The sequence below is a fragment of the Ursus arctos genome, unplaced genomic scaffold (assembly GCF_023065955.2).
Source record: "Ursus arctos isolate Adak ecotype North America unplaced genomic scaffold, UrsArc2.0 scaffold_2, whole genome shotgun sequence".
NCBI classification, from domain to species: Eukaryota; Metazoa; Chordata; class Mammalia; order Carnivora; family Ursidae; genus Ursus; species Ursus arctos.
In genome coordinates, this window is record NW_026622874.1 from 55,625,685 (window position 1) to 55,637,195 (window position 11,511).

The 11,511-nt window shown below is 50.1% G+C and overlaps 1 protein-coding gene across 1 annotated transcript in view; it reads right to left on the reverse strand.

The window, feature by feature from the left end:
* The window catches only part of DUSP10 (dual specificity phosphatase 10), a 39,733-nt gene extending 35,430 nt beyond the window's left edge, over positions 1 to 4,303 (reverse strand). Inside the window, exons 1-2 of the mRNA XM_026517291.4 lie at positions 4,025 to 4,303; positions 1,003 to 1,856 (exon numbers count right to left, since the gene is read on the reverse strand). Coding sequence (XP_026373076.1) covers positions 1,003 to 1,813 — 811 coding nt within the window. The 5' untranslated portion in view covers positions 1,814 to 1,856; positions 4,025 to 4,303. The remainder of the gene's footprint in view (positions 1 to 1,002; positions 1,857 to 4,024) is intronic.
* Positions 4,304 to 11,511: the final 7,208 nt, after the last annotated feature.

Sequence of the window (11,511 nt, forward strand, 5' to 3'; positions counted from 1 at the left end):
AGAGAAGAGAAGAGAAGAGAAGAGAAGAGAAGAGAAGAGAAGGGAAGAGAGAAGATGATGATCTCTCACTGCCATCAAAGGACAGAAGACACCAAAGAGAAAGAGTGGTATGTAGTGTCCCAAAGGACAATATCTGAGGGCAAAGAGGAGTGAGTTGGATAGACAGGAGATGAAGGCTCCCCCTGCTATGTTAGGCAACACTGTGTGGAAGGAGCTCAGAAAACAGTGGGTAATTAATTCTTCCTGCCAGGGCTCAGCAACACTGACATGAGAGTTATTCTGCATTCAGTGTAAGGGGCCAAGTGACCCACCACCCCATCTTGGGAGGAGCCACGATGCCAATGGTTGTCAGATGAGGCCAGAAAGAACACAGGTTGAGGAGTGTTTCCTAAAACTGTCTCTGTCCCCTTGGAGCTTTAGCAGAAGAATGGATGTTGTTGGTACACTTACACTTTTGGGGGGCCTTACAGTAAGATCTCTGCACTTCTTGACGGTCACTTCATAAACCATCTAAAAGCTAAGCTGGTCAGAGCAGTGAGAAAGAAGATTGCGCATAGAGGCCCTGGGACCGGGAGGTTAACTTGTAAGTTCGCCATAGTTGCTGCTTCCTCCGCTCATCGACTTTGGTGAAATCTGAGAAACGATAACTTTCCAACTGGTTACCAGTTGGAAGAGAGCTACCAGACCAGCTATGACTTGAGATACCATCCGGTGGTACACAGCCGTTCTAAAAGGTGAGAGAACAGTCTCAGAGAGGTGAAATGCTCACACAGTGCAAATGAGAAGAGCACAGAACCCAGGTCTTCCGGCTTCCAGTTCAATGTGACTGCCTTTTCTCACCACAGCAAAATAGTTAAGGGCAAAAGAAGGGAAGACAAGAAGAAGAAAATCTATTTTGGTCTCAGGGGGCCAAGGCAAGGAGAACGCTGGTACTTCTAGACAACACCCAAAGTGAACCCAGGCTAACCAGGACTGTGCTTGGGAGGGGAACAGGGGCATTACCTTTCAACACCAGAGGTTCTTTGCCTTCTCTCTTCAGGGACTCGAGGACTATGTGAAGTGGCTGGGAGGGCATCACTCGGCTCGGCTCATTGGTATTCTCATCATAAACTATAATTTCTTTGGAAAAGATCCTCTTGAAAGAGTCCTTGCCTTCCCTACAGGAAATCAAGTCTAAGACAGTGATCTTGCCCTGCTGCAGTCTCCGCCGGCTGATCTTATCGGCACAGTTAATGTGGACAGCTCCTTGGATGTGACTCTTGTTGTACTCCATGAAGGGCCTGCAGTCAATGATGACGGGGCCCTGGCTCGGCAGGTGACTCTTGCTGCATTTGGTCATCTTCTTCGCCAAGTCATTGGGGTAGATTATTTTGATGCTGGCTAGCTGCTTGGGGGTCCCTGCCACAGGGCTGCCCACCCCACCTGATGGACTTAAAGGGCCTGCATTCTCATTGCTGTTGACCATCTGGTTGGCAGCGCAGGCGGGAGAGGTTCCGATGGCGGTGGTGGCGGTGCCAGCGGCGATGGCTTGGGTTTGGGCCTGACTGTCCTTGTCGTAGGTTGCCACAGTACAGCAGCTGGCGCTGCTGCACCCACAATTCAGGGAGCGGGCAGAGCCGCTGGATGAGGGCATATACGTCAGATTCGCAGCCTTGAGGGATACGACGGTGGTGGCAATGACAGGAGGGTGGCCGTTACTGCCTGGGGCGGCAGAGCCAAGGTAGCTAGAGTCTAAACAAAGGTTGAGATCCTGAGGTCGGACGGGCCTAGACAGTGCCACTACTACCCTGTCGTCTAAAGGAGACGGAGGCATGAGGAGGCTGAAAACTGGCAATTGAAGAAGAACTCAAGACAGTCTGTAAAGAAGGGGAGGGGGAAAGAGAGAATAAAGTCACGTGACACAAAAGGCAGTCTGATCCAAACCCTAGGAGAGGCCTTTGCATCCCTCTGCGTGAAGTTGTCCTAAGGGTCCTTTATCATGCCACTCTCAAAGCCCGAAACTCATCTTTATAGATTCGAAGAGGATGTCAACCTGAGAGCCCCCACCTATTTGGCGACTAAGTCTAAGGTTCCATGTAGGGTCTACACAAATGTTGATGAACCACCTCTCATGGACCTACGTCAAAGTTCAGCCTCGGAGGAAGTACAAGCACAAAGAATCAGAAAAGCTGAAGACAGAAAGGAAGGCTCTTAAGAAAAATCTATTCTGGGCCTCATCTCCTGGGCAGAAGCATAGTGCAACCATCTAAGACCCACTTATCCACCCTTGCATACTTTCCGTTTAATTCCTTCACCCACTGCAAAGGCAACGGAATGACCATGAGCGCTGGCATGGCTCACCGAAATATGCAGCAGCTAAATATACATCGGGGCGGATGGCAACTTTCTGTAAATCAGAATGAAAGTATCCCCCTAAGTCAATCTTTTTAACTAGGAGCTATTCTTGCTTTGCATTCCTTTGAAAAGCACAACACAGTCATATTAAAACCTCCCATGTTTCCTGTTAGTCTCTTATAAATTAATCTGCATTTCCCCTTTTGTTACAAACAAAATGTCCTGAAACAAAGCCTCAGGCCAAGGGACCGGGTCTGGGAACCCCCAATCCTGGCAGATCCATCACCTTTGCTCCTTTGCTGCCCACCTCATCTCCCCCCCTCTCCTCCACCCCACACTCCTGCCTTTAAGGAAAGGACCACTTCGACTCTGCTCCCTCTTTCAGTTCCCTATTGGCAGAGACTATGCATCCCAGAGCTTCTCTCAATGGGAGGGAGGCACTGCGTACAATATTTCAGTCCCCCCCCCAGACAGACCCCCACCCCTTGAAGAGGATGAATTCCAAAGAAAGGACTTCCCAATTAGCGGGGCAATGAAGTGTTGCCCACTGGCTTCGCCTCCTGTCTCCTGAGAGGGCTCCTGCAAAGGAACAGTTCCTTGCTTCCCATAGGCACAGGGGCACTTTACAACCCGACCCTACTGGTTCCTCTTCTATTAGACATGCTCAGAGAAAAGAAACCAAACCCCATGCAAGAGTCGCTCACCTAAACGAACTTTAAGAGATGTCTGGAAAAATGTCATCTATCATCCGTCTACACACGACCGTCACCGTTCTCTGACACAGAGCCAGTGTCACAAGCAGAATCCACACACGCGCGCACACGCATACACACAGAGATACGCACCCGACACGTCCACAGATCCTACCGGCTCAGGTTTCTCTCACCCACCTTTAGATGGGAGAGGAGGATTCATCCCCTTCCCTCCCTCCCACCCTTTCCCTCCCTCCCCCGCTCCCTCCCTCCCTTGCGTAGTATTTTTTTGAAGAGCAAGTACTATTCCAGAAGCTATAACTGTTTCCCAGCTGGACCAAGCGGTGAAAGTCTTTGCTATTGTGTTACCAGGTAGGGTGCGTCCCAGGATCAACAGCCCATTTCCTTTGCGAGGGACGCATAAGCGTGTTCGCGGAGACACAGGCTGGGACCCCCACCTCCACACGGAGAGCGCGGCTCACACACACACACACACGCACGCACACACACTCACGCCCGGAGTGTATAAAGAGATCTGCATCCCTGCAGCAGAGGGTCGGGAGTATATATTGCCCGTGAAAGCATCCAGACTGGCCCAGGAAACCTCCCAGAGAAACACTAAGCTATCCCCTCTTCCTTGCTAGTCGTCCTTCCACCTCTAGGCAGGGGCTGGAAAGAAAATTAAGTCGTTAGAGAATGCTACTTCCCCACTCCTGGGCGCTTATCCCCCTTCACAACACAGCGCACTAACAAGTCCCTGGCATTTAAAACTGCCGCAAAGCATCCCAACAAACCTCATTTTTTTCTTCTCCCCAAATCCAAGCAGACTGCAGAGAGAGTAAACGCACAGGGCAGCATGAGCCAACAGCCGGAACCCTATAACCTCACCTGCTGTGGCTCCCCCGTGAGCATCGCATCACTCACACACACTCACACTCACATTCACACCGCCTTACACTCCCAGACTCCCAGGAGTAGCCGCGGTGACTTCCACTTACTTCATAAATAAGTGTAGCCCTCCACCATCTGGCGCTCCGCTTCAGCTAAGGATTCGCCCATTCAGCCCCCATTCACTCGGCTTCATTGATCTCCAGCAGCAACATAGTTACTTTCTCTTTTGCTACACTGTAAATGTAAGGTTCTGAGGGGGCGGGCCGGCTGCCGACCGACGGCACGCTGGGCCAATAGGAATCTGGAGAAAGCCGACCGCTACCTCACAGCGGCCCGCGGCCAATGGACAGCCGAGGGGGAGGGGCCGGGGGCGTGGCCTCGTCTCTTTAAGGAGGGTTTATCCGACGCTGCTCCCGGTCCTCGGTGTTATAACACGGGCGGTGATGTCATTGGCAACCAATCAAAAACTTAAAAGGGCCAGCCGGGGCCAGCGCGGAGCAGCTGCTCTCTATTTACATGTAAACCGAACCCGCTGGATGCAGTTAACCCTTTCCGGGGCTGAAGTGTCAATGGGCCGGACTCGCCGCTCGGGCTTAAAACCCGCCCTGTCCCTTTGCCCCGATCCCTTTTAAGCCCCCTGGCCCGGGGGCAGATCGCGCCTTCTTTTTCCTTCTTACTCGGGACGGAAGGTCTAAAGTGTCGGAGTAACTTTCTAAAGGCAAGAAACAAGAACAGTCGCCCTCCCCAGTGGGGAAACCGGGTTCTCCGAGTCGCTCGAGGTGCTCTGACAAACCCTAACCCCGAGATTCACAGACGTTGCCGAGCCACCTGCGGTGAGACCGACTTGAGCGCGCAGCCAGGGGCGTCGCTTCTGCACCGGCCCGCGAGGACCGGCCACGCGCTGGGGGCCGAGGCTCGGGCGCAGCCGGCGAACCGGCCGGCCGTCCCCGGGAAGCGAGGCCCACCCAGCCAAGCTGTGCCCCGCGTCTTCGGACCGCCCCGCTCCGCTCCGCGCCGCCGGGAAGCGTCGGCCGCCCGCCCGCAGATGTCGCTGCCCCTCCGATTGCCCTATTGCTACCCCGCAAGGCAGCGGCGCGGCGCCCTCTGGCTCGCTTGCATCTGCGCCCCGGTCACGCCCCCGCCGTCCCCCGCCCGCTTCCCGGGGCTCGGCCGGGAGTACGAAGGCGGCGCTGCGGACGGCTGCTCAGAGGCGGCGGCGGCCTGGGACCAGGCCAGAAGCGGCAGGGAGTGCGCCCACTAGGCCGGGCGTCGCGGGGCTCACCCTGCGCTCGCCACACCCCCTGGGCCGCGTCTCCCGCCGGGCGCGCAGGGTCCCCGCGCCTGGCCTGCCGCCCGCCTTCCCGCGCCCTCGGCAGCCGCCCCGCCGCCCGCCTTCCCGCGCCCTCGGCAGCCGCCCCGCCGCCCTGCAAGGCCCCAGGCGAGCCGAGGACAGCCAGCCCGGCGCTTCTGGAACACGGCCGCTGGCGGAAGGGAGCTGGAGCTGAGTGTAAATAACCATATCGAGTGTAGCCAGCGGAGCGTCGAGGAGGCGGCACCGCCCCTCTGGGTTTTCCAGACTTTTTTTTTTTTTTTTTTTTTGCGGCCTGCGGGGTCGCCGGCCCAGGCACGTGTCGCGAGGAAAAAAGTGGGGGCGAGGAAGGCCGGCTTAAGCCAGCGCACGAAAATATCAGGGAAACTGCTGGAAAGTTGTCTTGGGGTACGCAAAGGAGTGGAGATGACAAGACGAACTGCGGAGAGCCTGCATCAAAGAACCCTAAAGAAATAGAGCTTTTTCCTTTTCCCTCTCCTGTCTCAGAGAGACAGAATCTAAGGAGTTTAATAATGACAATGGAGTACATTACATTAGGAGCACTATAGAATATTTGGCTATGAGTTTTCTCTCTTACTAGATTGAAGGTGTTTGGAGACATACTTAAGGCTCCAGGCCTATTAAGTAAGCTAAGTGGCAGCGACATATTCATATAATTGCTCTAAGTGCAGATTTGAAATCAGAAGATGCCAAAGGTTGGCCAGCTACACGCTCAAAGAGCTTCTAAAAGAAATCCCCTTGGGTTCCTCTGGGGTGGGTGGGGGGGGGCTATATATATAGTTTTTACATAAGTGCATACATACGCACAGTCCAGCTTTCACACCCATGTTTCCACGTGCAGAGGTAAATGCACACCAACATCTTAAAAAGGAAAGGGTTTTGTGTAGCCCCTTCTGCATTCACACACCAACACACATACACCTTCACCCCCTTAATGATAACTAATGAGTACTTAGGGCACACCCTTTGGTCCTTACACCTTGGGGATCAGCAGGTCCTGGCCAAGGAATTGGTTCTGGTTAATTTCATAGAAATCAGAAAAGAAGTTCCCAGAGGGTCTACCCTGGATCTATTTGGAGCTTTAATAGCTTGCCTTTCCCTATCCATAGACAATTATTTTAAAAATGTTTGCTAATTCAGGGTCAGAAAGTTCTGGATATAAGTCCTGATTCTGACTCTCATCTGTAGTGTCTGTTCATCCTGAGTCACTGTGTTCATTTATTTATGTGTAAAACGCTAACACCCCAGCCCAGAAGCAGAAGGGAAAGGTCCTGGTGGGAGTGCTGGGGGGTTGGGGGGTGGGAGGGGACACCATGATGACTCTGCTGATAAAAGGCATTCAGTAAAAAAGCATTGTCCTTGCTTCCAGAAACTGGGTGCCTCTTTTTAAAGGCACTTGTGATCTCTAGATTATGAATTCATTGCTAATGCCTCACTATCTAAGCCCAAACAAAGTAAGGATTTATACCATTGCAGAAGAGTTTATAACAGCTTTTCCCACAGACCCAGAAGGGGAATGTCACTTCAGAAACAAATTTAACTCATTTAATGAGATGATTATTTTATTATAGTTTCAAACTAGTGGATTATTATAATTTACTTGACTAAGAGTCAAAGTCGTCCAAGCTGAAAAATCAGGAAAAAATGGCAAAATTCCTCATCATTTATCAAACTTGAAACATGGAAGAATTACCAGATCATTAACATACACAAACATGTAATTATTTTTGTTTAATTAAGCATCTCTAAAGGTATAACTTATGTTCAAATTATGGAGTGGTAGAGAACAGATTACAGATGGCTATTTTTTCAGTTGTGACACTTCTGAGCCTCTTTTGTACAAAAAGAGGTGATTTTGTTTCTTTTATTTTTTTGAGTCATAAATGTGAAAAGACTATCTGAAGTACAGCCCTTAGATTTAAATTTGTAATACCAGTCAGCCAATGGCTATGAACCTACAAAGCCTTAATGGTCAATTTTAGTCCCAAAGAAACAGCAAAGCAGTCACTGTATTTGAGTGTTCCAACATGATTATACTGAGCCATATCTTTGTGCCAACAAACATCATGAGGAAAATACTGTTTTGGTAGAAAGCACTATGTGTTAAAGCCAAAAGATGAAGATAACTTAGGCCAACATATAATATATAATATGGATAATATCAAAAAAATGTATTAATTAAACGACTTCCTTAACGTGCCCTCAAATGGTTTTAAGTGTGTGGGATGACGGCAGAAGGTAGGATGAGTCTAAGAGCTGGGTTTTCAAAATAATCCTCAAGGTCAAGGTGGAGTCCTGGAGTTACTAGAATTAAGGCAGAGAAGGGCTTAAAGAAAACTTAGAAATAATACATCACAGGGTAAAGGTGATAGTCAATTACCAAGAAGTGGGGAATGAGTTGAGGGATAGAAAGGTGAGGTGTCCAGGGAGCTGAGGTCATTGAAGCCACCTGGGAAAACATCCTAGAAGCACTTTCCAGGCCCAGAAAGAGGCTGGTGTGAAGGATCCCCTAAAAGAGACGGCCACTTCTGTGTTTGTGGGGTGATGGGAACAGAGACCAGCCCGTCTGCTTGTCTCACTCTTCGTGAGTTTGGACACAGGAGGCCTGCAGATCTTTCTCATTAAAGTCATGGGTAGGTTGCACCTGACTCTGGAAAAGGCTCTAAGCCAATGTAAGGCTCTATATCTGCATTTTCCAGTATGGTAGCCATTTGCCACACGTGACTTCTGAACACTAGTAATGTGGCAAATATGAATTTAAATGTACTGTAAATTTAAAATACGTGCTGGATTTTGAAAACATCATGTAGAGAATGTAAAATATCTCAATTATTTTTATGTGAATTACATGTCGAACTGTTTGGATATGTCAGGTTAAATAAAATATTTTTTTAAGATTTTATTTATTTATTTGAGATAGAGAGCGAGAGAGAGAGCATGAGCAGAGGGAGGGGGAGGGGGAGGGGCAGAGGGACAAGCAGACTCCCTGCTGAGTGACTGAGAAGGGCTCAATCCAGGGCCCTGAGATCATGACTTAAGTGGAAGGCAGACACTTGACTGAGCCAGGTGCCCCTAAATAAAATATGTTAATGAAATTAATTTTACGTGGGTTTTTTTCACTTCTTAGAATATGGCTATTAGGAAATTTGAAGAGACTTACGCACTTTACGTCTTTCTGCGGGCAGTGCTGCTCTACAGAGCCTGTAATCGCTCCTTTGATTTGAGGTCACTTTGTTGCCGAAGACACCAGAACCACAGAATGTTAGACCCCAAGCTGACTTAGAGCCTATCTAGGCCGGTGGTTTTCAAACGGCATTCAGATGAGCCATAGGGAGTGGAGACACCGATGCCAGGGGAAGGGTAAAGCAAGAGCCCTCGAGGTGAGCTCTGAGACCCTGCTCCCACCCCCACCCCCCACTTGAGATGCGTTCTTCTATTCCTGAGATGCCAAAGTAAGATTTCATTTGAAGAAAGGACTCTGATTCGTGTTGTGTTGTGTTGTGTTGTGTTGTGTTTTAATCCTGGCCCATCATTTTACCTGTAAAGCAATTGGAGGCTCAAGGAATAGAGATGACCTGGCCGAAGCCATGCTTGACCTTGGGACTTGACCTCAACTTCATCTCAAGGTCCAGCATGGCCTCTGCAGTAGAGGAAGTGGCTGACCCGTTGGGGAATTAATAAACTCCCTGTCTCAACTAAGGCGAGCTGGTCCCCTTTCCAAGCACTTAGCTATTCCTCCCCCTCCACTCATCCCTCCATTTGTGACCTCAGAAAGGCCTCCCGCTCTTTGCCAAAAGAGAATTCTGGCTAGGCCCTCACGTGTGGACCATCGACACAAACTTCTTTCCTTTATGAAAATACCAAACAAAAAACTCACTGGCGGTTGGTTTCCAGCAACGCATTGCTCTGCGATGGATGGCCTATTATTATTATGTGTTGCTACCTCAAAGACTTAATATTCTCCCCTTTGCCAGACTGGGCAATCATTTTCTCATTAGAAAATGCTGTCATGGGGCGCCTGGGTGGCGCAGTCGTTAAGCGTCTGCCTTCGGCTCAGGGCGTAATCCCAGCGTTATGGGATCGAGCGAGGCTCCTCCGCTGGGAGTCTGCTTCTTCCTCTCCCACTCCCCCCGCTTGTGTTCCCTCTCTCGCTGGCTGTCTCTATCTCTGTCAAATAAATAAATAAATAATCTTAAAAAAAAAAAATCAGACCCACAGTTGCTCAACCCCAGGAGACTGTGAAGGCACCTCCCAGGACGGTAAGACAAGCAGAGGTAACATGCCCTCTAGGCATTCCTAAAGGCCCTCCGACCTGGGTCAGTTCTAACACGAGGGAATTAATCTAACATCCTCAGTATCTTTTAGTGGCTTAGGACGGTACCGCTCCTGGATAGAGCGAGCTCCTTCACATGGCCCAGAGGGTCACACTGCGCCCTACTTCTCTTTGCAAATTACACAGAGACTGCACCGGCTTTCAAGATCCGGCATTTGGAAAAATAATAATAACGGGTCCGGAGTCTCGTTTCGCTCTGTGCCCAGCGCTGCCGCAACTGATCTACACGCATTAATTCACTTAAAGCTTCGCATCCGCATCGCGGCTATAAGTAAGTCCTACTTTATTAGCCTTAACTGAAAGATGAGGACACAGAAATACAGACGGGTGAAGAATCTGCCCGGCTCACACAGCTACAGAGCCGCAGAGGCAACATTTGAACCCAGACAATCCGGCGCCGGAACATCTGCTTTTAACCATTATGTGTGATTTAATTCACTCTCTCTGTGATTTTATAAACTTCTAGCGTAGCCCCTTCCACCTCCAGCCTGCCAGGGTATTTTTAATTGCCTCTTTGTGAGAATTCGCCGTTTTTTCCTCTGCTTTCTCCTGAACTTCTTGGAGTCCCTTCTGTCCTCACATGGTCTCTCTCGCGGCTGGATCTTCCACGTTAGGGATGGGATCAAAATGTCCGCTTTGTTTCCAGAATCCTCCCGAATAGCGCTCTAAACGTGGACAGTGCTCTGGTCGCTGCTGCAGGCAGCAAGGAAAAGCCTAGGACAGCTCTGTTCCGCAGACCTGGACTAGGTCACGGTCCCAGCCCCAGCCCCAGCCAGACGCCAGAGCTAGCCCTGAGCGCCGAGTGAGCTTGGGAACTTCCCGGCGAACCAAGAAATGAGAGGACGAATGATCGGAGCATTTTTCTTACGCATACCCTGGAACTGTTTTTCCCTAGATGCACATCCCGGCTCGTCTGATGCCTTTGAAGCCACTGATCTGGGTCTTCTGCCATAGGGAGAAGTTAAGGCACCTCCGAAGTCCCTAAATCCAGCCCTCTTCTGAATTATTTATGCGGATATTAACCAAATGTCAATCCCCACAGGGCGCCATTGGGGGTGCATCCCTTGGTACGCTTACCATACTCTCCCCTTCACAGTTTCACTTCAAATGCTTCTTCTCCTGGCTTCTCCGCAAATATCAACATCTTTCTCGTTACCATCCATCTCATGACGATCCGTATCATTCTGGAGCTTTGCATCTGTCAGCACTCTGTGCGCTGCGATCGTCTTCCATGCTCAGGGAAATTTCGCCCTTGGTGTTCGCTGAGTTTTAGCAGAAGGAAGGCATGTTCCTTTTCTCTTTCAACATCTTCCCTTTTGTAGCATTCAAAGGCATCCGTTTCCATGTGCTCCTCTCCCAGCGGGCAGCTTGGCCAGTGTTTATTTTCCAGCACCTGACTGATGCTGACGAATAGCTTTTTTCAGAAAGAGGCATTTCATCCAGACCCGCGCCTGGAAGCCCGCAAGTTCTTCGTCCTACTGGGAGTGGGTGACGTGCTCTTAAAAACATGCTGTTCAAGTTCTGGACTAGACGGGGAGCAGTGACCTGCCAAGTTCTGTTTCTAGTGTTCTGTGAAGGTGGCCAGTGTCCCCCTAGGCACCCCGGGGGTGGGGGGTGTTCAGTGTCGCCCCTGATTTATATAGTGGATAAAGCAACCACTTTAGAATCACATTCTCAGCTTGCAAGCGCTAAGAATGTACAAATGTGGTAGAAGAGTCCCTTTCTGGGTGAATTGAAGTGTCCACTGTGGGCTGAGTACTGAGCCTGCTGGAACACCCGGCAGGTAGCCGATGCTCAAATGCATGCCGGTCAAGTCAGGTCGTGTCAATGCAAGTTATTCACAAGTAAGAGTAAAATCCCTGTTGGAGTTGACTAGATTTGTAGTTCAAGTGGGAATCTTAGAGAAGAAGAAAATGTTCTCGATGCCATAA